The sequence below is a fragment of the Phasianus colchicus genome, chromosome 1 (genome assembly GCF_987193195.1).
Source record: "Phasianus colchicus chromosome 1, bPhaCol1.hap1.1, whole genome shotgun sequence".
Taxonomy (NCBI): Eukaryota; Metazoa; Chordata; class Aves; order Galliformes; family Phasianidae; genus Phasianus; species Phasianus colchicus.
In genome coordinates, this window is record NC_143436.1 from 69626916 (window position 1) to 69648894 (window position 21979).

The following is a 21979-nucleotide window of genomic DNA, read 5'->3' on the forward strand; positions in this document are numbered from 1 at the left end:
AGCCATAGATCAGGGCAGCAGGAAAACAGTGTGAGTGTCCACAATCCATAGCCTGATTTCAGCCTTCTCACACCCCCTTGTTTATTTTTAAGCCTCAACCAAGTGCAGACTCAGTGTGGAGTACCCCACTCAACCGATCATGTACACAAACCAAGCCCAAGGTGAGGCAGAACATTTGTGCTCACATTTCTCAGCTTCCAAGTCACTGGTTTCTCTGAGAAACAGAGCTTTTCCTTTTTCTCATTCATTAAGCACACATACATAGAAATTCTAAAGAACTGTTAGATGATGTTTTTAAAATAAACACTAATGCTTTTTTATATGTATATTTGGCTGAAAGTTATTTTCTCTCTCCCCTTCCCTCCCCTCCATCCTCTGATTTCTGGAGGGAATTCATACCACCCATGTTATGTTGTTCACCTTAAAGCCCAGCCAGAGTGGTTTCCAACAGCACTTGACAGACATTAGGGAAACCACATATCTTAATCTGAGTGGTTGCTGGACCACAGGGAGTCATGATTCAAGCTACATTCTCCAACAAATGCTGGCTTAAATTCACTGTTGGGAAAGGTATTATATTGCTACAGCCACCACATGAGGGGTTTCCATCATAGCTCAAGTTTTCTGATCCACAGTGACTTAGTCCTGTTCACAGTTAGTAAAAAAACATCCTCCATCTGAGAATATAACTCTCTAATATACATCCAGCACCAAGTAGAACGGCATATAGCTAACTTCTTGCGTTTCACTGTCTACAGAAACAAAACCAATGAAGGGGAAACATGGAAAGATCTAGTAATATACACACCTCCTGCTTCATTGCTTTCCCACTGAGTGCTTCTGAAGCAGGCTAACAAAAAGGGAAAGGAAAAAAAAAAAAAAAGGAAACTGGAAAGCCATAACCCCAAACCTTTAAAAGTAATTGAAAAACCACACCCATTTAGGCTTCCCACTGCATTACTCACTTGCAATCAAACTTGCTGCTGAGACTTAATTGTTAATAACATAATAATGACCGACAGAAAAACAGATCTGGCCTAAATTGTTATACTTCAATGTGAACATAAGTGTCTAAGTAGCACAGTCACATCTTGTGTTTCAGAAATGTAAGTGGAAACCATCCAGTATGAGTAACATTGACTTATTTATTTAAGAATTTTATCGCTCGCAGTTAACTACGCAATTAGTGATGAACAAATGGAACATGCTAATCAGGGAATGACAGATTTCTGAAGGAAATTGATTCTGCTTGCAAGGAAGTGCACTTTTTTTAATAGAAGACTTCTTCTCAGAATGCAAAGTGGTAATAAAGCAAATAAACTGCAAAAAAATTGTGCAAGATATACTAGAGACAGATTAAATAAATAATTAGAAATCTGTGACTTATCATGTAAATATGCCACAAAGGAGATAGTGCAGTAGAAAATGAAATTATTATTGCACCAGGGATAGGCACCAAATTTTGCAGGATTTTTGGTTCCTTCTCACTCTAGTACAGGTCAGACAATTGCTGCATGCATTATTTAAGCATGTTGCTAGGGTTCAGATCAGAAACAAAGATTTGTTCACAGCAAATTAATCAGTTTCCCCAGTCTAGATAAAGCATTTAATTGAACCCTTGATTCTACTTGCAGCAAACAACATGGCTCCAATCTCTGGCAACAGATTTAGGCAGCAATGCTATAAGCAGGTCCATACTTTTGCCACATGGGAACCATGGAAATCAGTAAGGACCTGCAGATTTGCCTCCAGACACATTCCCACTGGAGGCCTTTGGGTACAAGTTAGCTTCAGCTCCGTGACGCACAGAAGATACTTGCTGTCTCAGAGGACAAGGCTTTCTAGTACAGCAGCAGCTTAACTTCAGTAAACAGAGACATTCCTAAGGGTTCACCACTGAGGTGGTTGCTCTCTTGCAAGCTACTTGCAGGCCCAAGCTTCTGCCACAGAAGTAGGGTCTGCACAGACCTTGAACCTGCCAGCTCTTGCAGGCTGCATGAGCAAGAAGGCAGCGCTCTGCTGAGCAGCCATGTGTCTTAGAAAATGCAACCAGACCACATTTTCCATTTGTTTAGGCCAGAGTGACATGCAATGCCTGGAGTGTGAAGCCCACTCCTTCCAGTCCATAGCTGTAATAAGGACTGCAGGTGTAATCATCTACATAGCTCTGCCTCACTGTCTCAGTAACCCTCGATGTCTGTTTTTATTCAGTACATTGAGATCCTGGAAACACCTTGTCTTCACCTCACTTACTGACTATCTGTAATCCATAATAACTTCAATAACCTGTTATCTCTGTTCTTGAGATAACTGCCTCTTATATCACTCTTAAGAAGGCTAAATCTCTCTCTCTTTGTACAGTCCTAAATGCAATATTAATACCATAGCCTTGGTGCAATTGCAGTTTAGGGAGCCACAGTTGTCTCAGTTGTTTGTCGTTTATTCTGGTCTGATGATTTCAGATACTCATATTTTGCTTTAAGGAATACCTGGACATCACTGATTTCTCCTTTTTTGTGTTCTCATACTTCCACTGTTTCTGAAGCTGACTAATGTCCTCTAAGTTATGTGTGATAGAAACCAGGTATTTATTTTATAGAATGAGTTTCTTTAATACCAGCAAGATGACCACGTTCATTTAGCCTGACTTCCTGCATTTAAGCAGCATCTAGCATTTTTGCTTGATAATCTATGAAAGTATTTCTATCCCAGAAAGGATGGGCTAGGTGTTTTACTGAGATAACCTCTTAGACACTTACGTCAGCTTAATTTTTAGATTTAAAATTAGTTTGATCCTTTTTAGTTGCTAAATCTGGCAAAGAATAAGTAACTTATCTTTAAAAAGTGCAATGCATTCCCGATTCTTCCAGAAACCAGCAAGTACCTCTCAATATATTTCTTGTAGCATTTTGCTGGGTCTGAGGTTACACACAAGAAAGTAGAACTCAACTAAGTAGTTCCCTTGGGCTGGCTGGCTGCCTCTCTTAATTCGTATAATCAGAGCAACGAAGTTCAGAAGACAGTACTCATTCATCAGCTCCTTCAGTGGTTAGAGGATCTGCAGCAGTCAGATCTGTCTTTGATGCAGTGCACCAAGGGGACAGCTCTTAAGCCAACAAACTCATCACCGTCACTAATATCAGAGCAGCTGGTTTCCCACTGTTTAGGCAGAAGTTACAGCAAAAGGAACTGCCCTTGGAAAGAACACAACAGTACCATCGGGAGAGTTTTTAAAGGCAAGTGGCAACTTGTTTCCTCTATCTTTGCTATCACACCTTATCATAAGAGCCCAGTTGCTCTTTCTGGAAATGGCTGTTCTGTCTCTGGGGTTTAACAGCAGAAAGAAAGCAGGTTAAACACTGAGAATTGGCAATAAAATTGCAGGTCTAAACTGTTTGCCCCCTCTCCAGAGTAAATACAATCCTTTCTTTAGGAACTTTTCCAAGGGAGTTTTATGTGATCTCACATACCAGCAAATTAATTTTCCCTTCTCCTCTCCACTACTTTCCCTATTTAATTTTCTTCCACACAGTCCACAAGCTTATTCTCTTCCACAAGCTTCCCTCAAGACTCTCTTTGTGTTTGCAGAAATCAGGCCACAAGACAAACTCTAAAGGCGGTAAATATCTGTTCCTTATGTGCTCCCCTTAATGCACACACCAACTCAACTGACCACCATACACTGCTCTTCCTGTCAGCACTGCAGAGACAATTCTGCTCCCAGTCAGTACTGTTTTATTCTGCCTCCTGCATCAGCCACAGAACTATTTGCTTGCTTTTGGATCACCAAAAGATTTGCCTTAGGGGCTGGGAAGATTTATTGTTTTGGATAAAAACTGCAGAATTTGGCAATTTCAGGCAGGCAAAAATTGGCAGCTAACTTTGGGGTCTTTGGGAGTATCTTTGACTGCAGTTGGTGGTATTTGGACCCTTTTTTTTTTTTACATTTCCGTGAGTAAATACATAATCATAACCTCCATCATCATTACATTATTATTTCTCTGTTTTTTGGCAAAGTCAAAGTTTTTTGACTTTTTTTTTTTTTTATTCTGCAGCATTATGAAGGACCTCACCACGCTCTTTTTTATAAGAAGCAGCAAACTAAGAATAATGGTAGAAGACTACCTGATAATTTCTCTTTCTGGCAGGTAATAATTTTCTGTAGTATTTTAAACATGGTAGCATGAAACTACTTGCTAAATCTTGGTACTGCAAGGAGAGATGAAGAACAGCAGTGGTGCTTCTGCTTGTGGGACTGGAAAATGAGTCTGGCATCAGAAGAACTAGGTCGAGCTTCCCTCTTCCTCCACATCTCTTCAGCTGAGCTGAACTGGTCAGCTGCTCCAAACTACTCACAGAGGAATGAGAAAGCTGATGCTGGTTACTAAGGCTCTGAGAGCAGAAGGCAACAGAGCTTTTCACCTAATCAGAAACATTTGCTTCCTCCATGCAGGCACTTCACCTTGTCACTGACACCAGGGAACATATCTGCATTTCTCCTTAGTCTGATGTTTCCCTGTTTCTGACCATATTTCAAACAACACTGCCATGACTTCTATCCCAATTTGTGAAATCACTTGACAGATAACCTCAGTCAACTTAGCATGTGATTTACTGACCAGCTGTGCTGGTTATCTGAGTTTCTGGAGCTGGGGAGAGACCACAGATTCGTGTTGCAGCTGAGGATAGAGCCGGGAGCCTGCACATCAAGGTGCCTATACATCTGTGGCACTCTTCTTATATCCTGTCTGTACAGACAGTCTCCAGACTCCTTTAGATTGAGTACTCCCGTATCACAAGTGAAGAAATTTCATAGATTCACAAAATATCCTGAGCTGGAAGGCACCCATGAGGATCACTGAGTCCAGCTCCTAGCTCCACAAAGGCCCACCCAAAATTCAAACCCCATGTCTGAGAGTGTTGTCCAAATGATCCTTAAACTCCTGCATCTTGGGGCCATGCTCACTGCCGTGGCAGCCTGCTCCAGGGCCAGGTCACCCTGTGGTGCAGACCTGTCCCTAACCCCAGCTGCCCTCCCCTGACACAGCTCCTCGCCGTTCCCTCGGGCCCTGTCGCTGTCACACAGAGCAGAGCTCAGCGCTGCCCCTCCGCTCCCTGTGAGGAGCTGCAGCCGCCATCAGGCCTCCCCTCAGCTCCTCTGCTCTGGGCCCAACACACCAAGGAGCCTCAGCTGCTTCTCGCGTGTCTTGCCCTCCAGACCCTTCTCCACCTTTGCAGCCCTCCTTTGGATGCTCTGTAATATTTTTACATCCTTCAGATATTGTGGTGCCCAGATCTCCACACTAGCATACAGTTGGCCCTTCTGACTGCCTGGGCACACTACTGACTCATACTGAACTTGCTGTAAATCACAACCCCAGATCCCTTCCTGTGGGGCTGCTCTGCAGCCTCTCATTCCCCAAACTGTTTAAGACCCAGGGCTGTCCTATCCCAGATGCAGAATCTGGCGCTTGCTCTTATTAAACTTCATGATGATGGTGACTGTTCTCTTCAAAGGCCACTCTACCCTTGAGCAATTCAACAATTCCTCCCAATTTTGTGTCATTCACGAATTTACCCAGTATGCCATCAAGCCACTGATGAAAACATTAAAGAGAGCTGGCACTAAAATGGAACCCTGCAAGACCAAACTTGAAGGATGGGGAAAGGGGACAGAGAAGGCCTTCAGCTAGTGGAGTGAAGTTTGCAGAGATTCACCAATCACCAGAGACAGCTCTGGAGGTACTTAAAGAAGTTAAAAAAAGAAAAGAATTACTTTTGCAGGTGAGAAAGATTGCTGGGTCTCTTATAGAAAAGGAAAAAATCCTACTAGCAACTAGACAGAATGGTATAAAATTAGTAAGACTGCTGAAGGTCACAGACGTGAAGGGAGCCAAGGGAGGTGTTCTAAAAAGGCATTTGGAAAGGAAGACTTAAAATATAATTACTGTTTTTCACTATCAAGCTCACCGCACTTAGCTTCACCACAAGGCTGTTACTTTCATCCTATTTTGTCTGTTTATTGTTATACTCGTGAATAACAATTTTGAAATGTACTTCTAAAGGATTGTTAAAAGATTTCAAAATGCTTTATAGTGATCTGAGCTTGAGTAGTGCACAGCAATGTTCTAAATACAGCAAAAGCCAATAGTATCAGAAATACACAAGCATCTTTAATAGTACTGTTCCATTTTAGAACTCATTACTTTTAAAATCAATAGAAAATGAGCTGGCCTAAGCACCTTGCCATAATTTTTCTACGAACTACAAAATCTACCCACTATTAGATGAGGGAGGGCTGGGACTGCTTGATGAAGGGCCATGTGTTTGAGCAAGACAGAGTAAGTACATTTGCAACATTTCAGTGATGACAAGCCAAAGGAAGGCCAAAATAGCTATAATAAATGAGCCTGAGTTAAAACCTTATCTCTGAATGCCTAGTTTGGAGAATGCAAGTGCAACTGCAGTCAATGGCATTTTCAGATAATTTTAATCTGTTACGTATGCTAGCACCAACATAGTAGCACTGTGGGCATCAGAATGTATAGCTTTCTGATGACAGCTCTTCTCAGTGCTCTGTGTGAGCGTTTTGGCAATCACATCATCACTGCTACATGGAAGGAGTGTGCATGTACAGGCTGCCACCCCAACATCTTTATGACATTCATGTTATTAGCTCAATGGTCTCACCAGATTATGAAGAGATTGTGTTTGAGACAGGCTTTTCAAACACAAAATTATTTCTAGTAAGAAAATAAAAATCCTCTTGAGCCAACTCACTTGCACAGGACAACTCACTTCAACATGTCACAGTTGGATACAACTACTCAGTGGGGCAACACAAGGGCTTCCCAGCCTTAAGGCTGTTGGAGGGTAGTATCTGCTGGGATACAAGTTGAAACAGATGTAGAAAGAAGAAGGAAAAAGACTAATGTGTGATGAAGTTTCTAAAACTGGAGACTGAAGTAGTGTAAATGCTCAGACAGTCTGTAGACTTCCTAAACATAATCCTTGTTCTTGGGTCTATGTTTACCTGTCCTAGCTCTTTCTCACCCCTCCCACTCCTCTCCATTACACGAGGGCTTTGTTGTACTCAGGCTCCTCAATCCAAGGAACCCAGTAGGAGGCAATTGGCTTTGGTTTATATTACGTTTATCCTCTTACCATTGTTTTGCAAGGACAATATAAAATGAAATTAAAGTCAATACTTTCCCAACATTTTTTTTTTTTTAAGAAAACAAAGTGCTTTAATCAAAACATTGCCAAGATTGCATAAGCAAACATATCCTTTTCCAAAATCAATCATTTTCCGAGGCAAAGGCAAGTTGAGTTATCTACTGCTATTATGGCAATAAACTGCTACAATGTCAAGTGCTTGGGGTAGGAGAAGAGCCACATATAAGGAGGAGAAATACATTAAAAGAAACTTCAGGCAGGTTTATTTGTTATCCTACAAACATAAACACGTTTAGTAGGACTCTGCTCAAACCTGTACTTACACAGCGAATTTGTAAGAGCAAGTTAAAAACCTGATGAGACAAACAAAAAAGGCTTTAGCTCAAGTAAAGAATATTCCCTCTCTCCTGCAATACATTTGGTTTTTAGACGTATATCTGGAAAGAGAAAACTTCTCCTTGCCAAGCTGTCTCCATCACAGCTGAGTAGTGTCTGCCTTGAAGGAACAAGGGACTACTCTGGGTCAAAATATGCGCTAGCGTTATTTGATGGTGCTGAAAGAGCAAGTATAACAACAGTTTCAATTTTCAACCAAAAACTCAAATGCAGCACTTCACCTCCTGTTGTCCTGATGCATCCCCAGCTTATTTCAAGCTCCTGATGGCCACTTAGTACACAAGAATTGCTGTTCAAAGCCTTATTTAAAAAGTATTTAGAAACCTTGTCTTGAGATCCAGAATCTCATGCCTCTGCCACATGCTTGTTGATTGCCTGCCTGTAATTCATGGTCTGCCACTGATTCCTGTGCAATTCTGCACAGCATTTAGTATAAAGGATTTCTGATCTTAATTAAGGTGATTTAATGAGAGAGAGCTGTAACATGGCATTATCTCAAAGTGCACCACTGCAATATTGGAGAATATATATACATACAGTCTTTCTGTGGTTCTTTTTAAAAGCAACTCCTATTGAATTATAGCTTTCAGCACGATTTATCAACATATTATTGTTTGTGGAAGAATACTACCTTCCTGCTCAAACTATTCCAAGGCTGACTCATATCCTGGTAATTCATTAATACATACGATTTTAGTCTAGTAGAATATTTTCTGCACTATACATATAATAAATCCTACAGCATCAAATGAAAAATATACCTCAAATTCTCTTTCTAAGCACTAATGGAACATTTTACTTGGTTTCCCACGCACAATACCACAGGGAGGTGAACAGACAAAGCTGTAGAAAGCAATTTGATAGCAATACACGTTAGAGAGTTTAACACGGGAACGTAAGAGCTGCAATACTGAATGAGACCTGAGGTCAAACTAATCTAGTATCTTCCAACAGTAGCCTGTGTCAGAAGCTTCATGGGAAAACAGAGGTAGAATAATTTGCCCCAGCTGCCCTCCCCACAGTAAGTGTCATCCCATTAGAAATTGATTTAAAGCCTAGATTGTGAGGTTTAATATTTCTTCCAAGCAGCAGCAATCAAAAAAATTAACTTACAATAACTCTGTATGTGCTGCAGAGAGGAAAACTGGAGGTGGGGGAATGTATTTGTTTTCATGTTTCAGCAGACATAATTGCTACAACCAGCATGGGAGATACTATCACTTGGCAAACAAACCTGTACTGGCTAGAACTGCATATAATTTATGCCTGAGGCATTTATTGTTTCTGGGTATGATCTTGCAACTCTTTTTTCTCACAGAGGCAGACTCTACCACTATTCACAATCTCGCTGACACCAAGAGCAAGCACCATGTGTAACAGGAAGGGTTTGAGATATATTCCTCCTTTCATCAACAATGCAACGTGTTGCCTCTCAGCAGAGTATTTTCTTAACCTGACACTAGCAACAATATGGTGCCTGTCATAAGTAAGATATTTTCATAAGGCTCGGTGACATTCAGTGCCTAGGAGAAAATCTGCATAGGAAATGAACATGATCAGTGACAGGGAAATCATCTCAAATTTCCTTTCTGGTTTCCAGAAGCAGCTCCCAGCATTGCCTCTGGTGTGCCACTGGTTCTCATTGATTCTTGGCCCACATCAGCAGCTGAACTGGCACAGCTGTCTGTATACCAAGTGTGAACAGAACCAGAACTACTGGGCCAGACTCAGGTGGAGTGGCTGCAAATCAGCCTTAGGAAGGAAATGTATTTTATATCTTACAGTATGGCTATCTGATGTGGATGAATGTAAGAGTGCATAAATGCAAAATCACTCTCCTTCATGTGCATCACACAAACGTGTATTGATACAGGATAGCTTGAGTCCCTCCATCCCCTTTTCTCACTACTCACTCCTGCAATGGCACTGACTTACTCTATTCAAGTGGTTTAATGGAACAAGGATCAACAGATTCCCTTAGTGTGACTGCAGTGTAAGCACAGTAGCCTGCTGAGTACCACGGCTTTATCAATAATAGAAGTGAAAACTAAATGAAGCCCTGTATATTTCTCTGAATACTGAAGACACAAAACTTACAGCAAATCCATATGCAAACGCAGGTAGAAGTCAGTGAGGGGATTTATAAGCCTGCTAGCTCCTCACCCCATGATACAGATGATCTCTGTGATCCCTGTTACCACCTTACTTTGCAGCAACACAAGCAGCAAGCAAGCACCCTTAAGGGCTTACTGACACTCTGCACCAGTTGCAGCCTAGTCCTGGCAATGAGTCTAACATCCTGAGTGAGAGGTATGGGTGTGTTCAGGTAAAACTGTATTTTAAATGTTAAGAAGAAAACAAACTACACAAAGCAGTGATGCTGGTGTCTTCTTTAGGTCCTCCTTCCTGGCTGTGAAGCTGTGACAGAACAATACTGTTGGTGCCATTCCAGAAAGAAAGGAAAGGCTAAATAATACTCCTTTTATTGTAAATTGGCTTATTCTACTTATTTAGTGAAGGAGAAAGGGAGAGAAAGGGATGGAACAATATGAAAACTTTTTTACATTTTTCACTATTGAGTTGGCTATTAAATCTGAAGGGTCTGGGTTTCACCCATTATCTTTCAAACTAACGTACACAAAACATCAGATCTAGCATCGATACAGATCAGCTGAAAGATTTCATCAGTCCCTTTACTGCTGCTTGGTGCAGCTGTAACCACATTTCCCACAGCTCACTACCATTGAGACTGCACTAGAATATACTCAGCTACTACTCAGAGCATGAGGAGTCACAGGAGTAGCACTGGGAGAGTTACGACAGAATTCCTCCTTGTTGGTATCACAAGGAATTTGCTCAGGTTTTTGAAACTGAGATACAGGATACAGGATTCCCCCCCGTCCTCCATTTTCAGGATGTAATGTGTGAGAGAAAGGGACAGATATTCCAGCCCATGCATTCAGTTAAGTACCTCAACACTGGTAGCTTTGTCCTGTATAAATCAAAGCAAGTGGTGTACTCTCATCCTGCGACCTCCATCAGGTTATTTGACTGGGACAAGGTCAATTGCTTTTCTGGGTTACATGATCAAATGTGGGTCACTGTTATGTAAGCCAGGGGACAAAACCATCTCTGCCTCCTTTTTATTTTTTAATTTGGTCCCTCTTCATCCAAGACGTGATGATTCAATGCTGCTGGTGTGGATACATCAATTTACTTGGGATTAAACTGGTTCTGTCCAGTCATATTTATCATCAATGCTTCCATACAGAAGAGTATAGAGAGATCTTTGTAATTAATCTTTGTGGGCTTCTTTAGGCCAAAAATAATTCCCACAAACACTTTCTGTCTGTCATTCCTTGTATGATTAATCCCTCATTTCATACCCATTTTCAAAATGAAGATACCATGATACAATTGACCTTGGAAGGCTAATAGCACATATTTTGTACAAGTAAGTGAAAAGACAGATGCTATGAGGCAGGATTAGATAACTGGTTAATACAACAGTGTTTCAAGATCAGACCTGTGTGATCTTTGGATAATAGATTGCTGTATTTTTCAAGGTGCTCTTTTCTTTCTCTTGTTCTGGAATGAAAGAAGGCTTCTCCCAACAGGTATCCATCAGTAGCAATATGTGAAGCATCCTTCTAACATACTGATCATAGGCTCAGATAGGTCTAATCACTTCAAACACTCTGGAATGAAATTCTACTTGGCAATAAAAAAAATAAATCAGCCCCTCATGTAACAGTATTATTTTAGGCCTGGATTACGGTTCGGTTCTGTGATGCAGTGGGATAACAAAGCAGCCCTGAGGTAGGGTTCAAATCTTATTTCAAGTCTGCTCAGTGACAACCTGAGAAACAAGGACAACCTGCTGGGCAATACGTAGGGTGTTTTACAGGTCTGCATTGCAGTATGCTGGCAGAATTACGAAGAAAACTGCCTCAATATCTGCTCACAAGATACCTGGCTCTGGACACTACTTGCAGTTGTTCTACTCCACGCATGTCAAGTTTTTGAGGAGCAGTTGTCTGGAAGCGAAGCTGGGAAGGCAGAAAGGAAGGATACAGTGGAGCACATAAGAAACACATTTGTTTTAAAAGAGAGAAAGAAGAATCCAAATACACTAATGTGACAATGGATGTGCTCTCATCTTTCTCTTGCATTGAGAAGGAAAAAAAAATCAGCCATACTCAAGCTTTTATTGGTTATTCTGTAGTGCTATAAAACCACAAACATTTAGCAACATGTGCCCATAGAAATTTACTAGAACAAGAAGTCAGTATACAATGAAGCTAGAGAGCCAAATTCTGTTTTGGACTACATGTTGTACAGATCTGCATTACTGAATTCCCCTTTGACAGACACCAATACTACCAAAAGCAGACTGGGAGGCACTGTTCTCTACTGCCTGGTTACAAAACAGTAATTGCACTTGTTTTAAAATCTGGTAGGAGAGTACTACAGAATAATCAACAGTCAAACAGGAATACATTGAAGCAAAAAATGCTGTCACCTAGTGTGTAATTCTTCATGTGCTAGAGGGTTACTTTTGTCTGGTGAACAATCATCTCCTCTACACTAGCTGTATCAACTGAAATCATTGGTGAAATGGCTACTTGGACAGCCTTCTTTAAGGCTGAGCACCATGCCTGTGAGATCTAGCAATCGAGCCCCACTTAAGCTCACTTTTGAGGCACTGAATTGCTTCCTGCAGAAGGTTAAATTCCACAGTACACAAGGATTTGGCTCTATTTTGGCAGAGGTGGAAAGGGGCAGAGGATGAGAGTGTAGATTTAGCAGCCCAGAGTCTTACTGAGTCATGCTGTTCACTGCATGTCCCCACTAAAAGCACTTTTTTTCTGAATGCAACTCATCTTTTCAACTCTACCACTCCCTGGAGAGTTACAACAAATGAGTTTTGCTGTCTTTCCTTGTCTTCCCTTGCAGAAGGCAATTCCTACAGCAGGAAGAGAAAATTATTTATGATAGAATTTCACACATTTTTTTCTGGGTGCTTAATGAAGCTTGAACTTGAGTGGAGCAGAGAGTGCTTATTGTAGATTTTTTTTTTTTGAGATCACTGCACAACAAACAGAAACTTAATAAGCAATTAAGTTAACTGGCTTTAAAACTCATATTGGCTGAGGATTAAGGTAATTATGTCTGCACTTATATACATCCATTGTAGCTTTAAATAGTCTTGCTTGCTGTTTTGTTGCTGTTGTGCTTCTAAAACTAATCTGAGTTGTTGTCCTGCTGTTAATTACAACAAAGGTTATAAATACAGGACATCCTTGCTATAAATATAGCTAAGTTATTTGTGTCATATACTCAAAGAAGTTGCAGGCCTCCTGCAAGGTTTATATTAACAGATCCAACGCTTTCTTCCTGTACTAATGAATTTACAATACTTTAGGCTTAAGGGATCCGTTAAACTAATATACAGTAGATGTATTTGATATTGCCAAACAGTGATTTTGCCATCAAAGGTGAAAAGAAATCTATTTTTAAGTTTCCGTGAAAAGAGAGACTCTGGGAAAGCTGTATTAGCCTCCACAATATCACTGGCAAGGCAGTGCGGATTCTTTACCTTCTGGGTTACAAATAAGTTTCCTTTTAAATGGTTGGAATGCAGGGGAGGGGAAAGGAAGAGAAACCCCCTACATTCTCCTTGTCTAACAAGGAGCGTAAGCGTGAGAACCACTCCCTAGCAGAAGTAATCTGTGATTGACAATAGTTTTCTTTGCAACCAGGGCTAAAAATGGTTTAGCTGTAAACAGACAAATGCAGAACATTTTAATGCCCTTTACAAATGCAAAGACTGCTTACACAAGCACTCTCCATGTGGAATGGCTAGCCAGTGGCACCAAGTAATCAGCAAGCTTTGGAGTTCCTGAAAAATGATGACTTTTCATTGCATAGTATGAGCACAAACATAGGAGAGGTTTCTTTTGCTTTTGTTTTGTAATGAAGAAAGAGGATAGATTCACAAAAACTTGAAGTTTATTCTCCATACTGTCAAGGTCTTCATAGGTGTGATCTGAGGCAAGCTACTATACTGGGCTTCACCCTTCTGGCTTGAGAAACTGAGAGAGAAATATTTTCCCCTTCACAGAGACAATGAATGTGTGTAAGGCAGTTGGCACAATGGGGTGGGAGCTAAGCAAACAGCCAGAACAAAGTCTGAGACTTTGATACAATTTCCCTACAACCTTAAAGTTGGCCCTTCAGCTCTGCAATGAGTCTACGAAGATCTGCAATGAAAAGACATCAATGAAATGAGGTAACATCAGCCAACCTTAGCATTTCACAATGATTCTGATGGTACCTTTTTATAGAAACACTGAAAATTGTCTTATGGTGAAGTTAACAATCACATGAAGAAAATTATGTAGCAGCAGCTTTTTAGTATTTTCAACAGTGTGAAAAATATTGCTAACACCAACCATATATCTGTGGCTGTTTTTCTTTACAGACTCTTTGCTGTGAATCAGACACAAACACAGACTTCCCAGGGATTCTGCAGGTCTTAAAAGGGTAAGCTTACCAATTGTTTCCAAGGGCATTCTGCCTAAAATTAGCAGAATCTGTTCCTGGATGTGAATGATGGACTCCTTTGAAGATTAACTCCCTATACACTAGGAAGGTCATCTGAATAAAGTAGGGCTTTGACCAAAACAACATACACTTCCAAGGTCCTAAATTAGTATTTGTAAACACACTGATTTGTAACTGACAATAAGCTTTAATTTCAAAATGGAAACCAGAGGAGAAAGGCAATGCTGACAGCAACATCATAAGTCATAAAAACTCTATTATTATGAATCAAAACAACAGATGTAACACAAGTAACAGCATTTTTTTATAGAGTCAAATTTAACATTTTTGATTCACACATTGAAAAGGATGATACAGCCAATATATATATTTTTTAATCTCTCAGTAATGTTCTATAGTTGATGTTGAATGGCTGTTACCCCCAAAAAACCTATGGATGATTTATATGCCAGCAGAATCACTAACCCCAAACCACATTTTTCTGTCAGACGTGACATTAATATCTATAAACACTTCCACTAACTATATTCTCTTTGCAGAGGAGCAACAAAGTACAGGTGGTTCATACATCAATGATTTGTTGATCTATAAATTCACTTACCTTCCTTCTTCATTAGCAGGCCTTTTGACTGCCTCACCTATTACCACCTTAAGCACTAGACAGGAACTAAATTATTGAGGAGTGCTCCCTCAACAAAGCTGGCATCGTACCACAGCTGCTGTAATCAGTCTCTGGAGTCCAAATACCTCAGACTTCAAACAGGAAATAACTCTGTCCTCCCCACTGCACACTTTGAAGGACCTACATTTTTGGGAGCAAAGCAAATTCTCCACTTTAAGAATTCTCCAAGCCTGCATTAATCAGGCTGTTGGGCCAACAGATAAGCTACAGTTGACAGGTCAATCAACATACCCTGTAGAGGCAGAGTGCCCACCCTTGCCCACTGACAATGGAAAAAGTTGGATGGCCAGGTGATGTTTGCATTTCTGAGCTAACAATTCTTGTCTGACCATGAGGGTGAGAAGAAGACGAGCTACTGCTTCATTCGTTGCATGGTATGTACTGTTACCAACAACTCACTCATTAAGTGTCCCAGGCACACAAAGAGACAAAACTCACATGAGCAAGGTTTACAGAACTCCTTCCAGTTTCTCATTATCACAAGTACCTGATTATTTATAGGTAGGTTTCAAAGACTGTTACTAGGTCTTTGCATCGTGAACAAATACGTTTTGTACTAGCTACTGCCTAACAAAAATGCAGGTCTTGAGTTCTTCATTGTTGTACTCACAATGACTTCAGTGGCAAAACCTCTTACTGATATGACAGTGAGAGTGTGTTACAACACATGAAACTCAAGAAACAGAAAGCATTCCTAACTATCTCTATAGGCATCATGAAAGGAATATTTCTTTTTAACATTTTGTCTCTATTTTTAGCAGGTGTATCAAAACTTGGCGACTTAAAACTTTCTGACGTGACTCAACGTTATTTCCATTTAAACATGTGGAACTCACTGTGCCAATCTGAGCTTCTCCCATCATGTCCTAGCATGAAAGTAACCTTGCACTGACTTCTCACTGACAAGCTCATGGTGCAGTAGGCTTCTTAGGCAACAGAAGTACCAACGAGATGCAGTGCAAAATCTCTGGAAGGATGTGTGGATCTTCAGACTATTTTTTTCTCCTTTGTTGATGAACAAAGAAGCTTTAAAGTACTAGTGTTTTGGACTTTGTAACTTCTATGTGTTTAAGACCCATGCAAATAATCACATATGAATAAAAAGGCAATCCCAGTAGAAAAATTTCCATGAATATTTCCTTCTTTCTCTCTCAAATGATGCATCTTTCTAGTCTTTTTGAGGAGGCTTCTACAGAATAAAGCTATAGAATTCACACATTTAAAATAGTTACACACTTAACTAGTCATAGAATTTATAGTATTGTATGACTTTGATAACAAATCATGAAGCACACAACAAACATGACATAAATAATGCTTCATTTGGATCGTCTCAAAATTCCTTTTATTACTGCTCCCATAAACTAATTCTATTGAGAAAAAGTAAGCTCACAAATTAGACTATTTTTTCACTTTAACTGTTGTAAATGCTCTATTCCAGTAAGTTACTCCAAATGAATTCATTGTAAATAAGGTATACTTCTGTCCCACAGAGATCACGGCAAATTAGAGGACATGAACACTAGAATCTTTGCCTCTGCTAATTCCACTACACCACAGGGATTTTTCCTGCTTCAGCGGGACACTGAAAACAATGAAGCAAGAAATTTCCAAAAATATTCTAAAACAACTTCAGAAAATCAAAATCTGGTAGGTATTTTCTAACTTCACTTCCTATGACAGTGTGATTAAGATCTCTAATACAAAATTATGTTCCCCCTTACAATGAAAAAAGAAAAAGTCATCAATTGAAATTAACATCATCATTATATAAAGAGTAAAATAAATGATGTATTACCTTGACAGGTCCGTTCATCTGTGAGTAGTTTATAGCCTTTCTGGCAGCTGCATTCAAAGCTGCCAACTGTGTTTCGGCAGAAATGGTCACAGCCACCATTGTTTACCAAGCACTCATCAATATCTGCAAGGAATGAAGGGGAAAACATTTAGTTCATGACTGCAAATAGAGTATTTTAGATCAGGAGTATAGGAGTTTACTCAGATTCCCAAGGAGGCTGCTGTCCCTGTTAGGAAACAGGTACATCAGACGTACTCCTTCCCAAACCTTTCTGGCAAGGCTTACTAAAGAGCTATGGCTGAATTGTTCTGGAGACAGAAGTATTTCTGTCAGCAGTGGAAAAAGTAAATGACCACATTGAGGTATTTTGATGTTAAAAACAATTCAGGGAAGTTTCTTTGTAGATGTAGTGTCTACCTAACAGAAGACTTCTGCTCGCGTAAAACATTAATCTCTTGCCTAACACAGAAACTCAAAACATGAGAACACTTGAAAAAATGAAATAACAACAAACACAAAGTAAAACACATTTGATTTATCACAAAATACTTCCAGTATTACTATATAAGGAAATGAAAAGGTACGTTGGAGAGAGTCCAGAGAAGGGCCACAAAGATGATCAGGGGGCTGGAGCACCTCCCCGATGAGGACAGGCTGACAGAGCTGGGCTTGTTCAGCCTGGAGAAGAGAAGGCTGCAGGGTGATCTCATTGCAGCTTTTCAGTATCTAAAGGGAGCCTACAAAGAGGAGGGGAGTCAACTCTTTACAAGGGTAGATAATGGCAGGACAAGGGGAAATGGTTTTAAGTTGAGGGAAGGAAGATTTAGGTTGCATATCTGGAGGAAGTTCTTTACCAAGAGAGTGGTGAGGTGCTGGAACAGGCTGCCCAGAGAGGCTGTGGATGCCCCGTCCCTGGAGGTGTTCAAGGCAAGGTTGGATGGGGCCCTGGGCAGCCTGGTCGAGTACTGAATGTGGATGTTGGTGGCCCTGCCTGTGGCAGGGGGGTTGGAGATTCATGATCCTTGAGGTCCACCTTGAATCTACCTCCTACACCTTATAACTTCTCCCAAAATCTGAAATGCCCAGTCCATAAAAACTTGTGTAACATGGATATGAGCTCACAGAACCTCATTTGAAATGCAGGGCACTTTTCCACCCTTCCCTGCTTACAAAACTATGGATGCAGATTTTCTAAAAAAACTCCCAAACCTACTACTTTTTCAGGAGAATATAACTGCAAAAATATAGGCCTTTTTAGAGATACAAACAAGAGAAGCAATATGTCAGAGCCTTGGTTGCATACTTCTGGAAGAGAAAATGAGATCCTTCAGAAAAATAAGTGGAATGTGATCTTTGCTACTGAAAAGTTTCTTACTATATGCTCTGAAACTTTGAAGTAACAACTGATCATTTAAAAAGCAACTCCTGCAGAACACACAAAGCCAGGAACTAAAATGTGGAGATGGAAATTTATCAAGTATAGCAAGATGCTGGTGAGTGAAGGAGGCATTTAGAATGATTTAAATTTAAAATGACTTTGAGGGTCTGTTATTTCCTCATTTTTTAAAGCATGATTAGGCACATGAGAAGGTAATAAGGCTCTTACCATATTTCTGCACATGGAATACAAAAAGCAGCCAAATATGTCTGCAAGAGGAGGGAGGAGGTTAATCTAGAAATTTTAATAGCTCAGAAGCAAATTCAGCCCACTTTCCTAAACGGTGTTTTGCTGCATGGACACTAAATGAAATATATTCAGGAGGGTGTACGACTCCAATGAGCAAGAATGGCATGTATAATGAAAAAAAATTGCTCATGAGCTGGACATATGGAGAACAGAAATGAATCCTTAGAACTAATACTACAGTTTATTGGTTTTGTATCTGCTTCTGCACAGGAGTGGACTTTGCATTCAATCCTACTAAAAGCAGGAGGGTAAAATGATAGATTGCAGCTGTGGTGGTATCAAGCCTTGAGTGCTTTGCCCAAATGCAATCTCTGTCTCAGGTAACAGAGTTCTCAAACTGAGCTGATAGCAGGAGTCTTATTTCTTGTCTGTGATCCTCAAGTTCTGGTGACTGAAACAGAGCAGCCAAGGACAGATAACCTTAGGCTCCCAACCTGACCTAGCGAAGATTACACTGCAGGCTGCTCTAAACAACAGCATGAGACTGTAGGCAGCAACCCATCTGGTTTCAGCTATGATTACAAGGACAGGTACTGATCTGTGGTGAAAACACATGACTAGTTGACCTAGTTCCTCAGCCATTTCCATTCTTGTGAGTTATCTCTCCTAGCTCCAACAAGTGTTAACTGGAGCTGTGGTACACTTCTTGTGATGGATTACCACAACTGCTCCATTCTTTTCCACAGCACAGGTGTACCTTGCCATGACAAAACTTTTGGACAAATTAAACTGTAAATTAAAATTGCTAATATATTGTGTATCATAAACACACAGAGTAGTCATCCGTCATGAGGAAGGTCTCCTTTACCCTTGATAAGAACAACATGACCTCTGGGCTGTGAAGCAGAAATTACTTCCAGCCATCAAACACCATTCTGAAGGATTGATGTTTTAAATGATAGCCCTTGGATTTCACATGTTACATTCCAGACTACAGTCTCGCTAACTTTTTTTTCAGGGTCTCTGCAGTCCACAAGGGACAAAAATGAAACCTTCCTTGCCTCAGAGGGTGGATTTGAAACTGTTAATCCATTTCAGTTCCACTGACAATGCAGCATATCAGTTTTACACCAGCAATTCTTTGGAGCAATCCTGAGCCAGGATCTACACAAAACCTGGGAGAGTCCACAGGAAAAGAAAGTTTTTATTCATTTCTTCTCGCTGGATGACATGACGTGGCCTTTTGAAACCAGGACCATCAAAACAGAATAGGGGTCAAAACTGTTAGCTGCAAAAACATTCTAAATAACACAAACAGCGCCAGTGTCTCTGCTTTCACTGTATTTCTTTCCATGGCCATAGCGAGACTGACAAGGCATGTAAAAATTATTTCACTCTATGGAGAGCAGTACATTGCTGCATTTCACTTGAAAGAGAGCAGTATCCAACAACATCATGTCTAACTGGTTCACAGAAATTGTACCAAGCCTATATCCCCACTATTTTTCTTTCCACAGCTATAAATAATTTGTGTTATGAGCCATGTGAAAATAAATGATTCCACTGTGTGAGAAGGGGGGGCCCCATTTATCTTTAAACTGACTGGTACCCACCTTTGTCAAGTGGCTCCTGTGAACTTCACAGAGAGTATGCTTCCATGGCATGTCTGCCTACCATGCAGGGGAAAAAAAACACATTGGAAGCCCATCATGATATCTCTAGCAGATTTGAAATTACTTTGTCAAATCTCCTTATATTATCTTCTATGATTGGGACTGTCTGTAGAAATTATAAAACTGTTGTTTTCAAACATAGCTCTGAAGTGGCTTGTTTTCAATTGATAATGCAAGTTGCATAAAAATGGCTGAAACTTTCCACAGTGCTCTGTTCCCTCATATCCCCAGAAATACAAGAGTATATAGAGAGCTGTATTTCTCCACAAGGCTTGTATGTGAAATGCTCTGATAATCAGTGTTTACACAACACTCTGGTCATTTCAGACCAGGAGGTCTGATGGGCTGCCAGTGCATTAGCAATGAAATCCAAAAGGACTTCTCTTAATGTAGCAAGAGCATTGATATAGTTAAATGATACCTTGCTCATATAAGCTACGGATCTGCTACAAACACCAAATGACGGCCCCTGCACAAATGGGACACAGACCAATAACAGACTAAGGACAAATCACAGAAGTCTGGTGAAGATTGATGGGAATGACTGTTCCTGTTTCACTTTGTACCTTTTCAAGCTCTGCTTAGCATAAGTCATGTAAAGAAGACCCTAGTTCTGATCTGGATGCGAGTACGTGCATGAGTGTATATGTGCTACAAACTCAGAAGGCTTTACCTTGCCACAGACAAGTCAGAGAACAAATTAAAAAGTAGTGATTTTAAGTAACTTAGAATTTAACTTTCCACATAAGCTGCTTAAATAGAACTGAAAAGGTAATCAATGTGCAATCTTCACTTAGTTCTTAAACAATGATGGATATGGAGATTTCCAAAGCCTCATCTCAGGCGGAAGTTAGGCTTCTTTTTTCAATGGCTGGACAAATATTTGAACTGATTCTGTCTGTCTAATCCTTTGCAGTATTAAAATGCTACCTAGCTCCAGGAAAATAATATACTCCAAGATCAACCAAAAATAATTACAGGAATGTCGTGCCCTTCTTGTTTTTGCTAAAGACAGCATGTTAGGATTAATTACGCTATTATCAACATTCAGGGGATATCGGTAGGCATGTTTCCAGCAGACTGGGCTAGTCTGCCAATTCTTCTTAGCTTTTTATTCCCACTCATGGCAGTTTCCTCTGCTTTCCTTTCTTTCTTTCTCTTTTCTCATGCTTCTAAAAATCACCACTCTTCCCTAACAGTTATAACTATTGTTGCCTTGTTGACACACGTATTAGTTCCCTGATGCATGCAGGCTACAAAGTACTTTATAAAACAGGCCACAAAACTCTTTAACCTTGTCAGTGCTGGGGAAATAGATGCGCAGAAAAACAAATTTACTCTCCCAAACATGAATACCACCCCAATGCACAATCCAACAAGGCTGCCTTACTTAGTATGACAAACAGGACAGGCTTGCACAAAGCACAGGTCGCTCTACATTATAAATGTTATCAATGCTACTAATGCTCAGATTACAATTGTTTTTATTTGCCTCTTATTTTTTCAGAGTAACTTGCAATACAGCAAGTAACTTGGGATTAACAAAAACATAACCTACACTTTCACTGTGTCAAACAACGCTTTCCAAACTACAAGGGCTGCTCCAAATATAATGCCTCCTATTTTATTATGTTGTCCCATTGAAACAGAGGCAGATGTTGGTGGTATGGCAGTAGAGGTTGAACCTTCCTGCCAATATTCCATTACATTTTGTTGCTGTGAAACAAACAGCAGCAAAGGGCTGTCCAGCAAAAAGGCATCTGACATGGAAGTGTGCATGAAGCAATGGTGTGTCACTGAATTCTTCCAAGCAGAAAAAAATGACATCCATTGACAATCATCAACACTTGCTGAACGTTATACCAAACAGTTAAGACTAACTAACTGTTAGTTAACAGTTAGACCACACAGTGTATGTGAGCACACAGGAGTGGTGGCACTGCAAGAAAATCTAAATGTAAATTCTGTCTGGTAGATTAGAGGGAGTTAGAAGTCCTAGTCCAGTTTTCTAAAAGGTTTATCTAGCAGTCTGGGCAAGTCTTAACACCTCCCTACTTTAT

At 40.3% G+C, this 21979-nt stretch overlaps 1 protein-coding gene and 1 long non-coding RNA gene across 6 annotated transcripts in view; one reads left to right on the forward strand and one right to left on the reverse strand.

Moving 5' to 3' along the window:
• SCUBE1 (signal peptide, CUB domain and EGF like domain containing 1) overlaps window positions 1–21979 on the reverse strand; it is a 202773-nt gene that overhangs the window by 36862 nt on the left and 143932 nt on the right. For all 5 annotated transcript variants that reach the window (XM_031597213.2, XM_090146961.1, XM_090146972.1 and 2 more), the window contains one exon: window positions 16620–16742. In XM_031597213.2, the coding sequence (XP_031453073.1) occupies window positions 16620–16742 (123 nt within the window). The remainder of the gene's footprint in view (window positions 1–16619; window positions 16743–21979) is intronic.
• On the forward strand, window positions 8090–15928 carry LOC149919706 (uncharacterized). Its single transcript, XR_016469510.1, has 3 exons — window positions 8090–9882; window positions 14057–14118; window positions 14757–15928. It is a non-coding gene; the product is annotated as an uncharacterized LOC149919706 (long non-coding RNA).